At 43.2% G+C, this 15804-nt stretch overlaps 1 protein-coding gene across 1 annotated transcript; it reads left to right on the forward strand.

Moving 5' to 3' along the window:
- Nucleotides 1-12742: 12742 nt before the first annotated feature.
- On the forward strand, nt 12743-15578 carry LOC125513160 (pentatricopeptide repeat-containing protein At3g04130, mitochondrial-like). Its single transcript, XM_048678193.1, has 2 exons — nt 12743-13131; nt 13812-15578. Exon 2 carries the CDS (start codon nt 14054-14056, stop codon nt 15554-15556), a length of 1503 nt encoding a protein of 500 aa, XP_048534150.1. The 5' UTR covers nt 12743-13131; nt 13812-14053; the 3' UTR covers nt 15557-15578.
- The last annotated feature ends 226 nt before the right edge of the window (nt 15579-15804 follow it).

The raw sequence follows: 15804 nt of genomic DNA on the forward strand, positions 1-15804 counted from the left end.
GGCTCTACGTTCAAATACAACGGGTGCAAAACAGTTGCACACGCGGAATACTCACGTTAAACTTGACGAGCCTAGCATATAACAGATATGGCCTCGGAACATGGAGACCAAAAGGTCGAGCGTGAATCATATAGTAGATATGATCAACATAGTGATGTTCACCGTTGAAACTACTCCATCTCACGTGATGATCGGACATGGTTTAGTTAATATGGATCACGTGATCACTTAGAGGATTAGAGGGATGTCTATCTAAGTGGGAGTTCTTAAGTAATATGATTAATTAAACTTTAATTTATCATGAACTTAGTCCTGGTAGTATTAGCATATCTATGTTGTAGATCAATAGCTCGCGTTTAGCTCCCCTGTTTTATTTTGATATGTTCCTAGAGAAAACCGAGTTGAAAGATGTTAGTAGCAATGATGCAGATTGGATCCGTGATCTAAGGATTATCCTCATTGCTGCACAGAAGAATTATGTCCTTGATGCACCGCTAGGTGACAGAACTATTGTAGGAGCAGATGCAGACGTTATGGATGTTTTGACAAAAGCTCGGTATGATGACTACTTGATAGTTTAGTGCACCATGCTTAACGGCTTAGAATCGGGACTTCAAAGACGTTTTGAACGTCATGGACCATATGAGATGTTCCAGGAGTTGAAGTTAATATTTCAAGCAAATACCCGAGTTGAGAGATATGAAGTCTCCAACAAGTTCTATAGCTAAAAGATGGGGAGAATAGCTCAAGCAGTGAGCATGTGCTCAGATTGTCTGGGTACTACAATCACTTGAATCAAGTGGGAGTTAATCTTCCAGATAAGACAGTGATTGGCAGAGTTCTCTAGTCACTATCACCAAGTTACTAGAACTTTGTGATGAAGGGATAACGAAAACAATTCCCAAGCTCTTCATGATGCTGAAATCGAGGAAGGTAGAAATCAAGAAAAACATCAAGCGTTGATGGTTGACAAGACCATTAGTTTCAAATAAAGGGCAAAGGGAAGAAGGGGAACTTCAAGTAGAACGGCAAGCGAGTTGCTGCTCAAGTGAAGAAGCCCAAGTCTGGACCTAAGCCTGAGACTAAGTGCTTCTACTGCAAAGGGACTGGTCACTGGAAGCAGAACTACCCCAAGTATTTGGTGGATAAGAAGGATGGCAAAGTGAAAAAAGCTATATTTGATATACATGTTATTGATGTGTACTTTACTAGTGTTTATAGCAACCCCTCGGTATTTGATACTGGTCCAGTTGCTAAGAGTAGTAACTCGAAACAGGAGTTGCAGAATGAACAGAGACTTGTTAAGGGTGAAGTGACGATGTGAATTGGAAGTGGTTCCAAGATTGATATGATCATCATCGCACACTCCCTATACTTTCGGGATTAGTGTTGAGCCTAAAATAAATGTTATTTAGTGTTTGCGTTGAGCATGAATATGATTGGATCATGTTTATTGCAATACGGTTATTCATGTAATTTAGAGAATAATTGTTGTTCTGTTTACATGAATAAAACCTTCTATGGTCATACACCCAATGAAAATGGTTTGTTGGATTTCGATCGTGGTGATACACATTTTCATAATATTGAAGCCAAAAGATGCAAAGTTAATAATGATAGTGCAACTTATTTGTGGCACTGCCGTTTAGGTCATATCGGTGTAAAGCGCATGAAGAAACTCCATACTGATGGACTTTTGGAACCACTTGATTATGAATCACTTGGTACTTGTGAACCGTGCCTCATGGGCAAGATGACTAAAACGCCGTTCTCCGGAACTATGGAGAGAGCAACAGATTTGTTGGAAATCATACATACAGATGTATGTGGTCCGATGAATATTGAGGCTCCTGGCGGATATCGTTATTTTCTGACCTTCACAGATGATTTGAGCAGATATGGGTATATCTACTTAATGAAACACAAGTCTGAAACATTTGAAAAGTTCAAAGAATTTCAGAGTGGAGTGGAGAATCATCGTAACAAGAAAATAAAAGTTTCTACAATATGATCGCAGAGGTGAAATATTTGAGTTACGAGTTTGGCCTTCAGTTAAAATAATGTGAAATAGTTTCACTACTCACGCTACCAGGAACACCACAGTGTAATGGTGTGTCCGAAAGGTCATAATCGTACTTTATTGGATATAGTGCAATCTATGATGTTTCTTACCGATTTACCACTATAGTTTTGGGGTTGTGCATTAGAGACATCTGCATTCACGTTAAAAAGGGCACCATCTAAATCCGTTGAGATGACACTGTATGAACTGTGTGTAAGTGCATCAAGTGCCACCCCTAGTTAGTTTTGGAGTATTGACGACAAACCTAGTTGAGGGACTAATGTGTTTGTGAGAATTGTAGGATAACACAGGTAGAAGTCCCTCATTGATTCGGTTTTCCTACCAGAGATGACCCCTAAAAATGTATGAAGACATTGATGTCAAAGGTGGTATATGAAGATATTCTCATTAAAGACTGTGACAAGAGAAGACATCGCATGAAGCCTATGGAGCTCGAAGACTCAGATCTTTCGTAGTTCTTTTTCTTCTTTATTGAGTCATAGGAACCACCGTACTGTTAAGTGGGGTCCAAGAGAACCAGTCAGAATGACTGAAGTGATGCTTAACAAAAACCTATGTCTTCGAGTGAAGACTATGAGAGCAAATCTTGTCCAGAGTCGGACAAGTCAGCTTTGCTTGTAGCCCAAGTAAAGTTGCCGTGTGTGTTTGAAATCTGACCGTTGGAACACGTGTCAGTTCCTTAGTGACCCAGGGTCATTTTGGACAAATCAGGTCGGGTTGCCTAGTGGCTATAAATAGCCCACCCCGTACAACCATAAACGGTTGGCTGCTCAGAGTTAGAGTACGGCTTTTGTCGTTTGAGAGCAACCCACCTCGAAGCCTTTGGGAGAGAATTCCTTGCGAGGATAAAGCCCTAACCACCCAGAGCCAAAGAGTGTTAGGCATCTTCCTGTCTGTGTGATCTGAAGACTTATTACACTTGAGGACTGTGAATCCTCTAGCCGGTTAGGCGTCACGTTCTGAGCATCCAAGAGTCATTGTGGATCGCCGGTGAACGAAGTCTGTGAAGGTTTGGGAGTCTACCTTGAAGACTTACCAGAGTGATTGGGCGAGGTCTGTGTGGCCTTAGCTCAAGGGGAATACGGTGAGGACTGGGTGTCCTAAGCTGCGTGTTCAGGACTGGGTGTCCGGGACTGTGTGTCCTCAGGTTTAAATACCTAGCCGCCCTAACCGGACGTACAGTTGTCACAGCAACTGGAACTGGTCTAACAAATCATTGTCTTCAACGAGTCACTGGTTTCATCCTTCCCTTCCCTTTACTTACCGATTGGTTCTTGCGAAGTCTTTGTATGATTGCATTATCTTTTGTCTTCACTGAGTGACTGCTTGTTCTGATTGGCTTCATAATATCTTCCTACCTGATCCTTACTACCTAGCTGCTATTAGTCATTGTGCTTTCACTTCATTGAATACTTGACTATGGTTTGCCTAGTGTAGTCTACCTTCCGCTGCATGGTAATAGGTTTATTTCTATCGTTTGTCTTCGAAACTTCCATGTTTTGAAGACTTTCATAAAAATCGCCTATTCACCCCCCCTCTAGTCGATATAACGCACTTTCACTGTGGTTTGGCAAGAAACCAAAGTTGTCGTTTCTGAAAGTTTGGGGCTGCGATGTTTATGTGAAAAAGCTTCAACCTGATAAGCTCGAACCCAAATCGGAGAAATGTGTCTTCATAGGATACCCAAAGGAGACTATTGGGTACACCTTCTATCACAGATCCGAAGGCAAGACTTTTGTTGCTAAATTCGGGGGTTTTCTAGAGAAGGAGTTTCTCTCGAAAGAAGTGAGTGGGAGGAAAGTAGAACTTGATGAGGTAACTGTACCTGCTCCCTTATTGGAAAGTAGTTCATCACAGAAATCTGTTCCTGTGACTCCTACACCAATTAGTGAGGAAGCTAATGATGATGATCATGTAACTTCAGATCAAGTTACTACCGAACCTCGTAGGTCAACCAGAATGAAATCCGCACCAGAGTGGTACGGTAATCCAGTTCTGGAGGTCATGTTACTTGACCATGACAAACCTATGAACTATGAGGAAGCGATGATGAGCCCAGATTCCGCAAAATGGCTTGAGGCCATGAAATCTGAGATAGAATCCATGTATGAGAAAAAAGTGTGGACTTTGGTTGACTTGCCCGGTGCTCGGCAAGCCATAGAAAATAAATGGATCTTCAAGAGGAAGACGGACGCTGATAGTAGTGTTACTATCTACAAAGCTAGACTTGTCGGAAAAAGGTTTTTGACAAAGTTCAAGGTGTTGACTACGATGAGATTTTCTCACTCATAGCGATGCTTAAGTCTGTCCGAATAATGTTAGCAAATTGCCACATTTTCTGAAATCTGGCAAATGGATGTCGAAACTACATTCCTTAATGGATTTCTTAAAGAAGAGTTGTATATGATGCAACCAAAAGGTTTTGTCAATCCTAAAGGTACTAACAAAATATGCAAGCTCCAGCGATCCATCTATGGACTGGTGCAAGCATCTCGGAGTTGGAATATACACTTTGATAAGTTGATCAAATCATATAGTTTTATACAGACTTGCGGTGAAGCCTGTATTTACAAGAAAGTGAGTGGGAGCACTACAAAATTTCTGATAAGTATATGTGAATGACATATTGTTGATCGGAAATAATGTAGAATTATTCTGCAAAGCATAAAGGAGTATTTGAAAGGAGTTTTTCAAAGAAGGACCTCGGTGAAGCTGCTTACATATTGAGCATCAAGATCTATAGAGATAGATCAAGACGCTTGATAAGTTTTTCAATGAGTACATACCTTGACAAGATTTTGAAGTAGTTCAAAATGGAACAGTCAAAGAAAGAGTTTCTTGCCTGTGTTACAAGGTGTGAAATTGAGTAAGACTCAAAGCCCGACCACGACAGAAGATAGAAAGAGAATGAAAGTCATTCCCTATGCCTCGGCCATAGGTTCTATAAAGTATGCCATGCTGTATACCAGATCTATTGTATACCCTACATTGATTTTGGCAAGGGAGTACAATAGTGATCTAGGAGTAGATCATTAGATAGCGGTCAAAATTATCCTTAGTGGAATAAGGATATGTTTCTCGATTATGGAAGTGACAAAAGGTTCGTCGTAAATGGTTACGTCGATGCAAGTTTTGACACTGATCCAGACGACTCTAGGTCTCAATCTGGATACATATTGAAAGTGGAAACAATTAGCTAGAGTAGCTCTATGCAGAGCATTGTTGACATAGAAATTTGCAAAATACATACGGATCTGAATGTGGCAGACCCGTTGACTAAACTTCTCTCACAAGCAAAACATGATCACACCTTAGTACTCTTTGGGTCTTAATCACATAGCGATGTGAACTAGATTATTGACTCTAGTAAACCCTTTGGGTGTTGGTCACATGAAGATGTGAACTATGGGTGTTAATCACATGGTGATGTGAACCATTGGTGTTAAATCACATGGCGATGTGAACTAGATTATTGACTCTAGTGCAAGTGGGAGACTGAAGGAAATATGCCCTAGAGGCAATACTAAAGTTATTATTTATTTCCTTATTTCATGATAAATGTTTATTATTCATGCTAGAATTGTATTAACCGGAAACATGATACATGTGTGAATACATAGACAAACATAGTGTCACTAGTATGCCTCTACTTGACTAGCTCGTTAATCAAAGATCGTTATGTTTCCTAGCCATAGACATGAGTTGTCATTTAATTAACGGGATCACATCATTAGGAGAATGATGTGATTTACTTGACCCATTCCGTTAGCTTAGCACTTGATCGTTTAGTATGTTGCTATTGCTTTCTTCATGACTTATACATGTTCCTATGACTATAAGATTATGCAACTCCCGTTTACTGGAGGAACACTTTGTGTGCTACCAAACGTCACAACGTAACTGGGTGATTATAAAGGTGCTCTACAGGTGTCTTCGAAGGTACTTGTTGGGTTGGCGTATTTCGAGATTAGGATTTGTCACTCCGATTGTCGGAGAGGTATCTCTGGGCCCTCTCGGTAATGCACATCACTTAAGCCTTGCAAGCATTGCAACTAATGAGTTAGTTGCGGGATGATGTATTACGGAACGAGTAAAGAGACTTGCCGGTAACGAGATTGAACTAGGTATTGAGATACCGACGATCGAATCTCGGGCAAGTAACATACCGATGACAAAAGGAACAACGTATGTTGTTATGCGGTCTGACCGATAAAGATCTTCGGAGAATATGTAGGATCCAATATGAGCATCCAGGTTCCGCTATTGGTTATTGAACTGAGACATGTCTCGATCATGTCTACATAGTTCTCGAACCCATAGGGTCCGCACGCTTAATGTTTCGATAACAGTTATATTATGAGTTTATATGTTTTGATGTAGAGAAGGTTGTTCGGAGTCCCGGATGTGATCATGGACATGATGAGGAGTCTCGAAATGGTCGAGACATGAAGATTGATATATTGGAAGCCTATGTTTGGATATCGGAAGTGTTCCGGGTGAAATCGGGATTTTACCGGAGTACCAGAGGGGTTACCGGAACCCCCCGGGGAATTAATGGGCCTTAGTGGGCCTTGGTGGAAGAGAGGAGAGGCGGCAGGGCAAGGGTCGCGCCCCCTCCCTCCTAGTCTGAATAGGACAAGGAGAGGGGGGCGGCGCCCCCTTCCTTCTTCTCCTCCACCTCTTTCCCCTCTCTCTCCTAGTCCAACAAGGAAAAGGGGGGAGTCCTACTCCCGGTAGGAGTAGGACTCCTCCTGGCGCGCCCTCTCTCTAGGCCAGCTGCACCCCCCTTGCTCCTTTATATATGGGGATAGGGGGCACCCTAGAGACACAACAATTGATCGTTTGATCTTTTAGTCGTGTGCGTTGCCCCCCTCCACCATAGTCCACCTCGATAATACTGTAGCAGTGCTTAGGCGAAGCCCATCATCGGTAGAACATCATCATCGTCACCACGCCGTCGTGCTGACGAAACTCTCCCTCAACACTCAGCTGGATCGGAGTTCGAGGGACGTCATCGGGCTGAACATGTGCTGAACTCGAAGGTGCCGTGCGTTCAGTACTTGATTGGTCGGATCGTGAAGACGTACGACTACATCAACCGCGTTGTACTAACACTTCCACTTTCGGTCTACGAGGGTATGTGGACAACACTCTCCCCTCTCGTTGCTATGCATCACCATGATCTTGCGTGTGCGTAGGATTTTTTTTTGAAATTACTACGTTCCCCAACACGATCGTCGGTATCTCAATATCTTGTTCAATCTCATTACCGACAAGTTTCTTTACTCGTTCCATAATGTATCATCCCACAACTAACTCATTAGTTGCATTGCTTGCAAGGCTTATAGTGATGTGCATTACCGAGTGGGCCTAGAGATACCTCTCCGACAATTGGAGTGACAAATCCTAATCTCGATCTATGCCAACTCAACAAGTACCATCGGAGACACCTGTAGAGCACCTTTATAATCACCCAATTACGTTGTGACGTTTGGTAGCACACAAAGTGTTCCTCCGGTAATCGGGAGTTGCATAATCTCATAGTCATAGGAACATGTATAAGTCATGAAGAAAGCAATAGCAACAAACTAAACGATCATCGTGCTAAGCTAACGGATGGGTTAAGTCAATCACATCATTCCCTAATGATGTGATCCTGTTAATCAAATGACAACTCATGTCTATGGCTAGGAAACTTAACCATCTTTGATTCAACGAGCTAGTCAAGTAGAGACATACTAGTGACACTTTGTTTGTCTATGTATTCACACATTTACTAAGTTTCCGGTTAATACATTTCTAGCATGAATAATAAACATTTATCATGATATAAGGAAATAAACAATAACTTTATTATTGCCTCTAGGGCATATTTGCTTTAGCTCGGAGGCATGTGCTCTTGAGCGTCTTCTCGAAGATGAGGAAGACCGCTTGTAGGACTTGATGAGGGCTTTGATCTCCTCCATTTGAGTTTGCATCTTGGCGGCGTTGGAGTTGTTCTTGGCATCGAACTCGACGTTGTTGGTGTAGACCGAAGGTGAAATGCCTTGCCTATCCATCACAAGACTCGAGCAAATATGAGTGGGAGAAAGGAGAGAAGAACTATACCAAATGTACCTTGACCGATGTTGAAGATGGATCAATGATCACTCAATAGTGTAACAAGGAAATAGCACATTTGGTACTGATCTTGTCGATTTCTCACACCTACACAAAAAAGGCTTATGGTGGAGCTCGGTGAGGATAGTGGCACAAAAATTTGATGCAAAATGTTAGCAAGAGTCAATAATGTTGAAAGAGATACACAAATTCACAAGTAAAACAAGTAGACCAATAGCAATATGTGGCACACGGAAACACACACACACAGATAGATAAATGGGGTCGTGCAACCAAGGAATGGGCATAAAATGTGAAATCCACGGAAAACACTCCTGTCGCACAACTCAAGAGATACGCTAGCACGATTGCTCAATAGGCGGATACGACACTTGTGCACAACCTATAAGATGCAAAATGTATGAGCTTTCTATCCCAAGTATGCTATGTATGTATGTTCCGGTGGTGTGATCCAAGATGATTGGATATGACAATCTTATATGCAATGTGGTATGATGCTATGGCTATTGCTTACAAGCTTCTTTGCTCTTTCTCTTTTGCTTAAAAGCTTTTTTATTTTTTATTTTTTTTGTATATGGCCACTATGCGAAATGCACAAACCAAGATAGCAATTGGGTATATACGGGAACAATCTTGTGACACAAGGGATGATATGATACCAATATGATATGGTATGTATGCAATATATGGTGTAGATCACTAATGTGCACAAGTAACGTTGCCGGCAATACTCAAATGGCTAGTCTTGATAGGCAAGTGATGCAAAATAGGCTAGGGGTTAACAATGCAATGGCAAGGGAATATACAATGGAGGGATACCACGATACCAAGATGATATGGAGGTTACCATCCGCGGTGATGATGAGTGGCGGTGTTCTTGATGTAGATACCAAGATGATGGAGACTCGTCCCTAAGTAGCCGAAACACCTTAGGAAATGGAAAAACCGTGAACTCAAAATCTCAAATGTCAAATGGTAGTAGCGGGAATGCGGTGGTGGTTGCGGAAGCTCAAAGGGATTGCGGAAATGCAATGATGGGTTTTGCGAGTAGGCAATGTGGAAATGGAGGGTAAGGTGGTGGACTATACACGGTGTCGGAGTTGGAAGCACGGTCCCTAAGTAGCTGAAACACCTTAGGAGACACAACTCACAACACAAACAAAATTGGGTTAGGTTGGGGTGACGGAAGTGTATGGTGGGTAAGCCTATGCGGAAGTGGTGGTGGTGCTTGATGAGGAAGCAACCGTCCCTAAGTAGCCGAAACACCTTAGGAGACTCGAATCACTACTCAAGCAACCACATATGCAATGGGGAACAAAATTGGTTAGGTTGCGGAAGTCGGTGGTGGTCTAGCGGATGATGTGGTGGAAGACCTAGGAAAAGATGCCAAAGTTCCAAAAATTTCATGGGTTCAAAAGGTGGTGAAACCAAGGTGAGGTCCTCGGGCACGTCGATAGCTTCAAAATGAGCCAAAGAACACTCAAATCGGAGTTCGGAGCGAAAAGTTGTGATGAAAACGGTGAAGGAGGGTGATGCTGAAATTCTGTGCAATGTCTCGGGTTAGGCTGGACGTTCTAGGCCTTGGACCGGAAGTTCCGGGGGGGGGGGTCGGAAGTTCCCGAGGTCGCATAAAAAGTGCGGGGAGTCTGGGGATTTTTGGGGTAAACTTTCTGGTTAACCCGGAAGTTCGGGGTAAGGACGGAAGTTCTGGGGGACGGAAGTTTCCGGGGAGTCCGGAAGTTTCGAGGGTCGTGGAATTTCTTTCGGGACGAACCCTAAATTCCAGATCCGAGAACGGGGGCAGAAAAACTCGATTTCCAAGGTCAAAATTGATGAGATTTTGTGGATGAAAATTGGGGAAAAGATGGGGAAGGCTAGATCCACTTGAGACACAGCGAATCCATGGATCAAAATCAACAAAACATCATCCAAACCAACAAAATCACAAAAACAATTTTGGGGCTATTTTTGATGGGGATTTTCGAATTTAGGACGAAATCAACAAAATTAGGCTAGAAAACAAAGAGGGGAGGCTCCGAAATCGTGATCAACGTGGCTCATGATACCAAGATGATGTAGGGTGAAACCCTATGTGGCCGATTTTTCATGAAAGGAGCAGATCCCGCGATGAACACGAAGAACACGAGGGGAAATCACAAAGGGGCACAAAGAGAAACACTCAAACCAACAAGATTAAGTGACACATGTGCTAGATCCTCGAAACACGAGAGGAGATACAAGATCCACGATCAACAAGGGATGATACAAATGGTAATCGGTCTTCTCCATGAGGAGGTCTTGATGGTCTTCTCCATGAGGAGGTCTTGAATCCAAGTGGATCTTCTCCGAAAAGGGGCCGCGTTCTCTCTCAAGGAGTAGATCCGATATGGATGAGTAAAGCTCTATCTCTAAATGAGCTACTACTTTGCTAACTCTAGAAAGGAGGAGGTGGAGGAGTATATATAGTCTAGGTCCACGAATAGGTAAATGAGTGGCGAAAGGGTACATGGGCTTAGGCCCGAGTGTCTGCGCGCGGGTAGGGCCGGAAGTTCCGGCCAGGTTCCGGCCAGGCTCCGGGCTATCCAGAGAGTTGGCGAGCTCGGGGCTGGTCTGGACTCCGGGGGGCGGAGGTTCCGGGTAGACCGGAAGGTCCGGGCAGAGGCCAGAAGTTCTGGGCTTTCTAGAAACTTGTTCGCGCTTCTTCTTCCTTCTCTTCCACGCTTCCCTTGCGGATGGTGTAGTTGTTTCTTGGCTCTTGCGTTCCTCCTCGTCGTCCATGAAGCTCCGACAATACCTATGCATGCACATGGGAGAAGTGTCAAGTAGTATACCATCCTCGAAGGGGTCAAGTGAGCACGTGTAAAGGAGATGATTCACCTTTATGTATGTGAAGTAGATGTGACACGTGTCACTTGCCGAATAAACTCTTGACATGGTGATGTCCATAGGATGCTCCGCATCAAGTTTGGTTCTTTTTTTTGAGCAAATTTAGTTTGGTACGGTGGAGTGTACATTTTGCTTTGTCTTTCGCCCCGAGTCAGTGAGCCCCGTAAGTAGGCTTCAAGTGAAATAACTAATGAAGCACTTTTTACAAGTTCACTCTCACCTCTTTAAGTTGTGACAAGTGACGCACAGTATGTACACGCCACTTGTCGCAACATGGGAGTATTATCTTTTTTGTAGATCTGTTTAGTCAAAACGTCTTAAATCATGCATCCAAATCTCGAACCTTTCACCGTTGAATTCCTCGTGTCAAGATCTTTAAAACTACGTCCCATGTTGATAAGTTTTGACGAATATTCTTTTTCCAAAAAAAGAGACAAAGATATTGAACTGGGAGCATGTTTTTTTCCCTTTTCAAAAAAAGGCACGACTATGCCTCTCACGGAAGCAAAACCGTACCTCTGCGAAAAGCAAATCCGTGCTTCTTGTGGAAGGAAAAAAACATGTCTTTTTTCATGGCGCCTCTCGCGGAAGCAAAACCATACCTCTCACGAAAGCAAATCTGTGCCTCTCGCGAAAGAAAAATAGAAAATAAATCATGTTTTTTTTGGTTTCCGAGAGGCATGGCAATGCCTTGTGCAGAAGGAAAAAAGAAAACACATCTTTTTCGTTTCCGAGAGGCATGACTATGCCGCTCACGGAAGCAAATCTACAAAACCGTGTCTCTCGCGAAAGCAAACAAAAACACATTTTTTTGCGCAAAATAAAATTTATTCATCTTGTCCAAAATTTAAGAAAGATCAGTGAAAAACTAAAAACAAAAAAACAAAAAAAACATCTAAAAAACAGAAAACACATGCGAAAAAATAAAATAAAAGAAAATCGGAGGAAGCGCGAAAACACTATACGTAGCGGCGGATGAGAGCGGGTAAAGTGACGCTCTCAGCCCATCCTAGATGATCCTTGCGGGGCTCCCGAACGGAGCATTCGCTAGTTAGTTTTTGTTTTTTGAGACATCCTTGCTAGTTTTTTAACATAGTACAGACGCAAACGCTTATATACACGTGCATACACTTACCTCAGCCCAAATCATGATCTTCACCAACTTGGATTGGTTCTCTCATGAAAATCGCGAGTTGCATAGATGAGAACCATGAAAAGCAAGATCCCGAATAAGAAAACAGAAACCGAGGAAGAGGAAACCACAAGAGTGAAGACTAGTAGAGTCTCGTCTTTTGTCATTCTTTGCTCCTTTTTAACTCAATGATTCCTTCAAATTTGTCGACCAAAAATTCTATATGTCTATTCTATCTATGATATTTCGAGTCAGTATATTATCTTGAAATTTAGTTAGTCATCGTTGGCCGAAAATGCGCATTGCCGGAAATCCTGAAATAAATTCAGGAATAAATGCGAGCAACATGACTTGAACCCTAGTGAACTGGAGATATCACAGTCCCTTCAACCATCCAATCACAGATTGGTTCGCGACACCCTAGCTAGTTGCCCACGGTTTGAACTTTCAAGAGGCTGAAGCGTGTCATCCAACAAACCAATTTTATATTTCTATATCAATCTTACTCCAGCCCATTAGCCACCTCCGCAGCCCACAGCCCATGCACTTTTCCAGCACGATCTGTTTCGTCCAACTCCAACACGAACAGCCGCCATTAGCGAGCAGCGAACGCTGGGCTCGAGCCTCTAACCCTAGCTAGCGACGAGCGGACGCAGGGCAACCAGCAGCCGGCGCCCGGCGAGCCGGCGACAGTGGTTAGCTTTTCCGGCGGCAAGCAGCAGCCCGTGCCCTGTGGCCCACGGCAAGCATCATCCACGCCCCGCGCGCCAACGACAAGCAGCAGCGGCTGTTGAGCGGCGGACCCTAGCCGCCTAGCGTCGGGATTACGAAGCAGCAGCCGGCTCCCGCGCCAGGATCCAGGAGCCGCGGGCACACCGCCCACGACCTAGCGGCATCCAGCAAAATCAAGGTACATGTCAGTCAAATCCTCAATATTTTGCTAAGCCAGTTCATGTACTGTTAGTTAATTACTACCCCCTCTGTACCACAATACTTATTGCTGGGGAAACTTTTATTAGTTTTCCTCAACTACTAGTATTTCGGTACAGAGGGAGTACAATTCATGTGCTGTTAGCTGCTGTTAATTGATGTGGTATCCAATACAACTTATTTGCCGATCTATAAAAATGAAGAGCACGAATATGATCATGCAAGTAGTTCAAGCACTCCTCTTGTTGAACCTAAAGCTGTCCCAGTTAAGGATTTAGAACCCCTTCCCTTAACTACATGTGCTAAAAAGATTCAAATTTGATCTTTTTGAGAAAATCCAGAAATATTCCAGTAAATATTACATGTACCTAGTAGTAATTTGGACGACAGAATCCAGAGATAATGAGTATTTTCTTTTCAAAAGGGCGTTTAGTTTTCTCACTGCTAACTTTGAGTCCACCCTACATTTTCTTCCTGGATTCGCCACTGGCCCCAGACAATCTTGTTTAGTTCTGCCACAGTCAAGTTTGCTTTGGTCTATGAGCTCCACCTATATTTTGTCTTGTCTTGGCTGCTGCTGACCTGTACTGATCACTAAACCAAACACATTGATTACTAGAACTAATATATATCATCTTGTATCATTTGTTTTTTTACTAGGGAATGTAGGAACCAGATCCATTAGCACCAATCAGAAGAGACTCTGTGTTGAGCTGGCTCCTGCCATGCCATGGGTGGATGTTGGTAGATTCCAGGCTTTGGCAATACATGGGTGATACTAGAAGGAACTCAAGGAAGTATCTGCAATTGGTTATGGTTTCATCTTGCTGCTGTTAGCTATTATTATTTAGCGACTGTGATATTCAGCACCCAGGCTGGCTAATTTCTAGTCCTACCACCGGATGTCTCAGCTGAGTCTCTGGCGCCGCCACAGTGCTAAGAGAGCCCTGCAATTACTCCTTCCTTGTAGATTATCGTTATCATCAGTTACACACTCGAATCGAGATCTTAACAGTATTGACCTCACGAAGGAGGAAGAAGCGTCAGCAGTGCAGATCAGGAGTTCTCTTTTGAAGGCACGCAATGGAAATGTGCAGGATTTGGTTCAGTCCCTTGGGGTTGACTGTCCGGGAATTCAGCTTACAAGTAACACTGTGGACAGCTTGTTGTGTAAGTTTGGGGATGACTGGAAATCTGCTTTTGGTCTTTTTCAGTGGGCACAGTTGAGTGGCAATTACAAGCACACGGCATATGCTTGTAGTCGGATGATCGACTTGCTTGGGAAGATGAGGCAGATTGACCAGATGTGGGATCTATTGTCTGACATGCACTGCAGAGGCCTTGTGACTGTCGAGACAGCTGCGAAGAGCATCAGGAGGCTGGCAGGTGCAAGGAGATGGAAGGATGCTGTCATGTTGTTCGATAAGCTGGAGGACATGGGGCTGGAGAGGAATACAGAGACTATGAACGTTCTGCTTGATGCACTTTGCAAAGAAAAGAAGGTTGAAGTAGCACGTAAGGTCTTTCTCGTGCTCAGTCCGCACATTCAACCTGATGCATACACATTCAACATTTTCGTCCATGGCTGGTGCAGTGCACGTAGAATCGAGGAGGCAAAGTGGACAATTGAGGAAATGAAAGCCCGGGGGTTTGCGCCTTCAGTTATCACCTACACTGCTGTCCTTGAAGCTTACTGCAAGCAACACAATTTTAGGATGGTCTATGAAATTCTTGATTGGATGTGTTCTGAAGGCTGCCATCCAAACGTCATTACTTTCACTATGATCATGACCTCACTGTCAAAATGCCATATGTTCGAAGAAGCTCTGAGTGTATCTAATAGAATGAAGTCCTCTGGCTGTAAGCCCGATACATTGTTCTACAATTCCTTGATTAACGTGCTTGGTAATGCGGGCTATCTGTCTGAAGCTTCCCAGGTGTTTCAAGTGGAGATGCCAATGAATGGCGTGCCCCGTAGTTTGGCTACCTATAACACCATGATATCAATCTTTTGCCAGAAAGACCGAGATGAAGATGCTCTCAATGTGCTGAAAGAAATGGAGGCGCACTCTTGTAAGCCTGATCTTCAGACATATCGGCCACTTCTCAGACTGTTTTTAAGTAGAAGAGGCCAAGCTGATTCCATTCGGAACTTGTTGAATGAGCTGATCAATAAACAAAGTCTATGTTTAGATGTGGATACATACAGTCTTCTGATCCATGGTCTTTGCAGGGTGGGTGAGACTGACTGGGCATATCAGCTGTTTGAAGAGATGGTTGGTAGTGAGATAGTGCCTAGGTATAAAACATGGGAGTTGCTTTTGGATGAAGCACAAAGGAAAAACATGGAGGGTCGTGTCGAAAGAATTCGAAATTACATGACTTGTTTTGGTATTTCCGTTTAATTGGATGAATTATATTCCTACATGATTGATTTTCTAGTGGTCAGCTGATAGCGTTATTTGGCATTACTTTGACAACTAATGAGGCAATGCTTTAAAACATTTGTGCCAATTATACGATATACCACACACTATAATTGAGTTCCTCACTTGACAAAGCAAACATTAATCCCTGTGCATTGGTATGTCGTCACTTATCAGCATATAAAACCACAGGTTTAATCTTGATCGTTCTCCGAGTAAAAGATCAG

Source organism: Triticum urartu, chromosome 6 (genome assembly GCF_003073215.2).
Source record: "Triticum urartu cultivar G1812 chromosome 6, Tu2.1, whole genome shotgun sequence".
NCBI lineage: Eukaryota > Viridiplantae > Streptophyta > Magnoliopsida > Poales > Poaceae > Triticum > Triticum urartu.

Coding starts and splice junctions, on each gene's coding strand:
- LOC125513160 (XM_048678193.1), top strand. CDS start 14,054: ATGTCTCAGCTGAGTCTCTGGCGCCGCCACAGTGCTAAGAGAGCCCTG.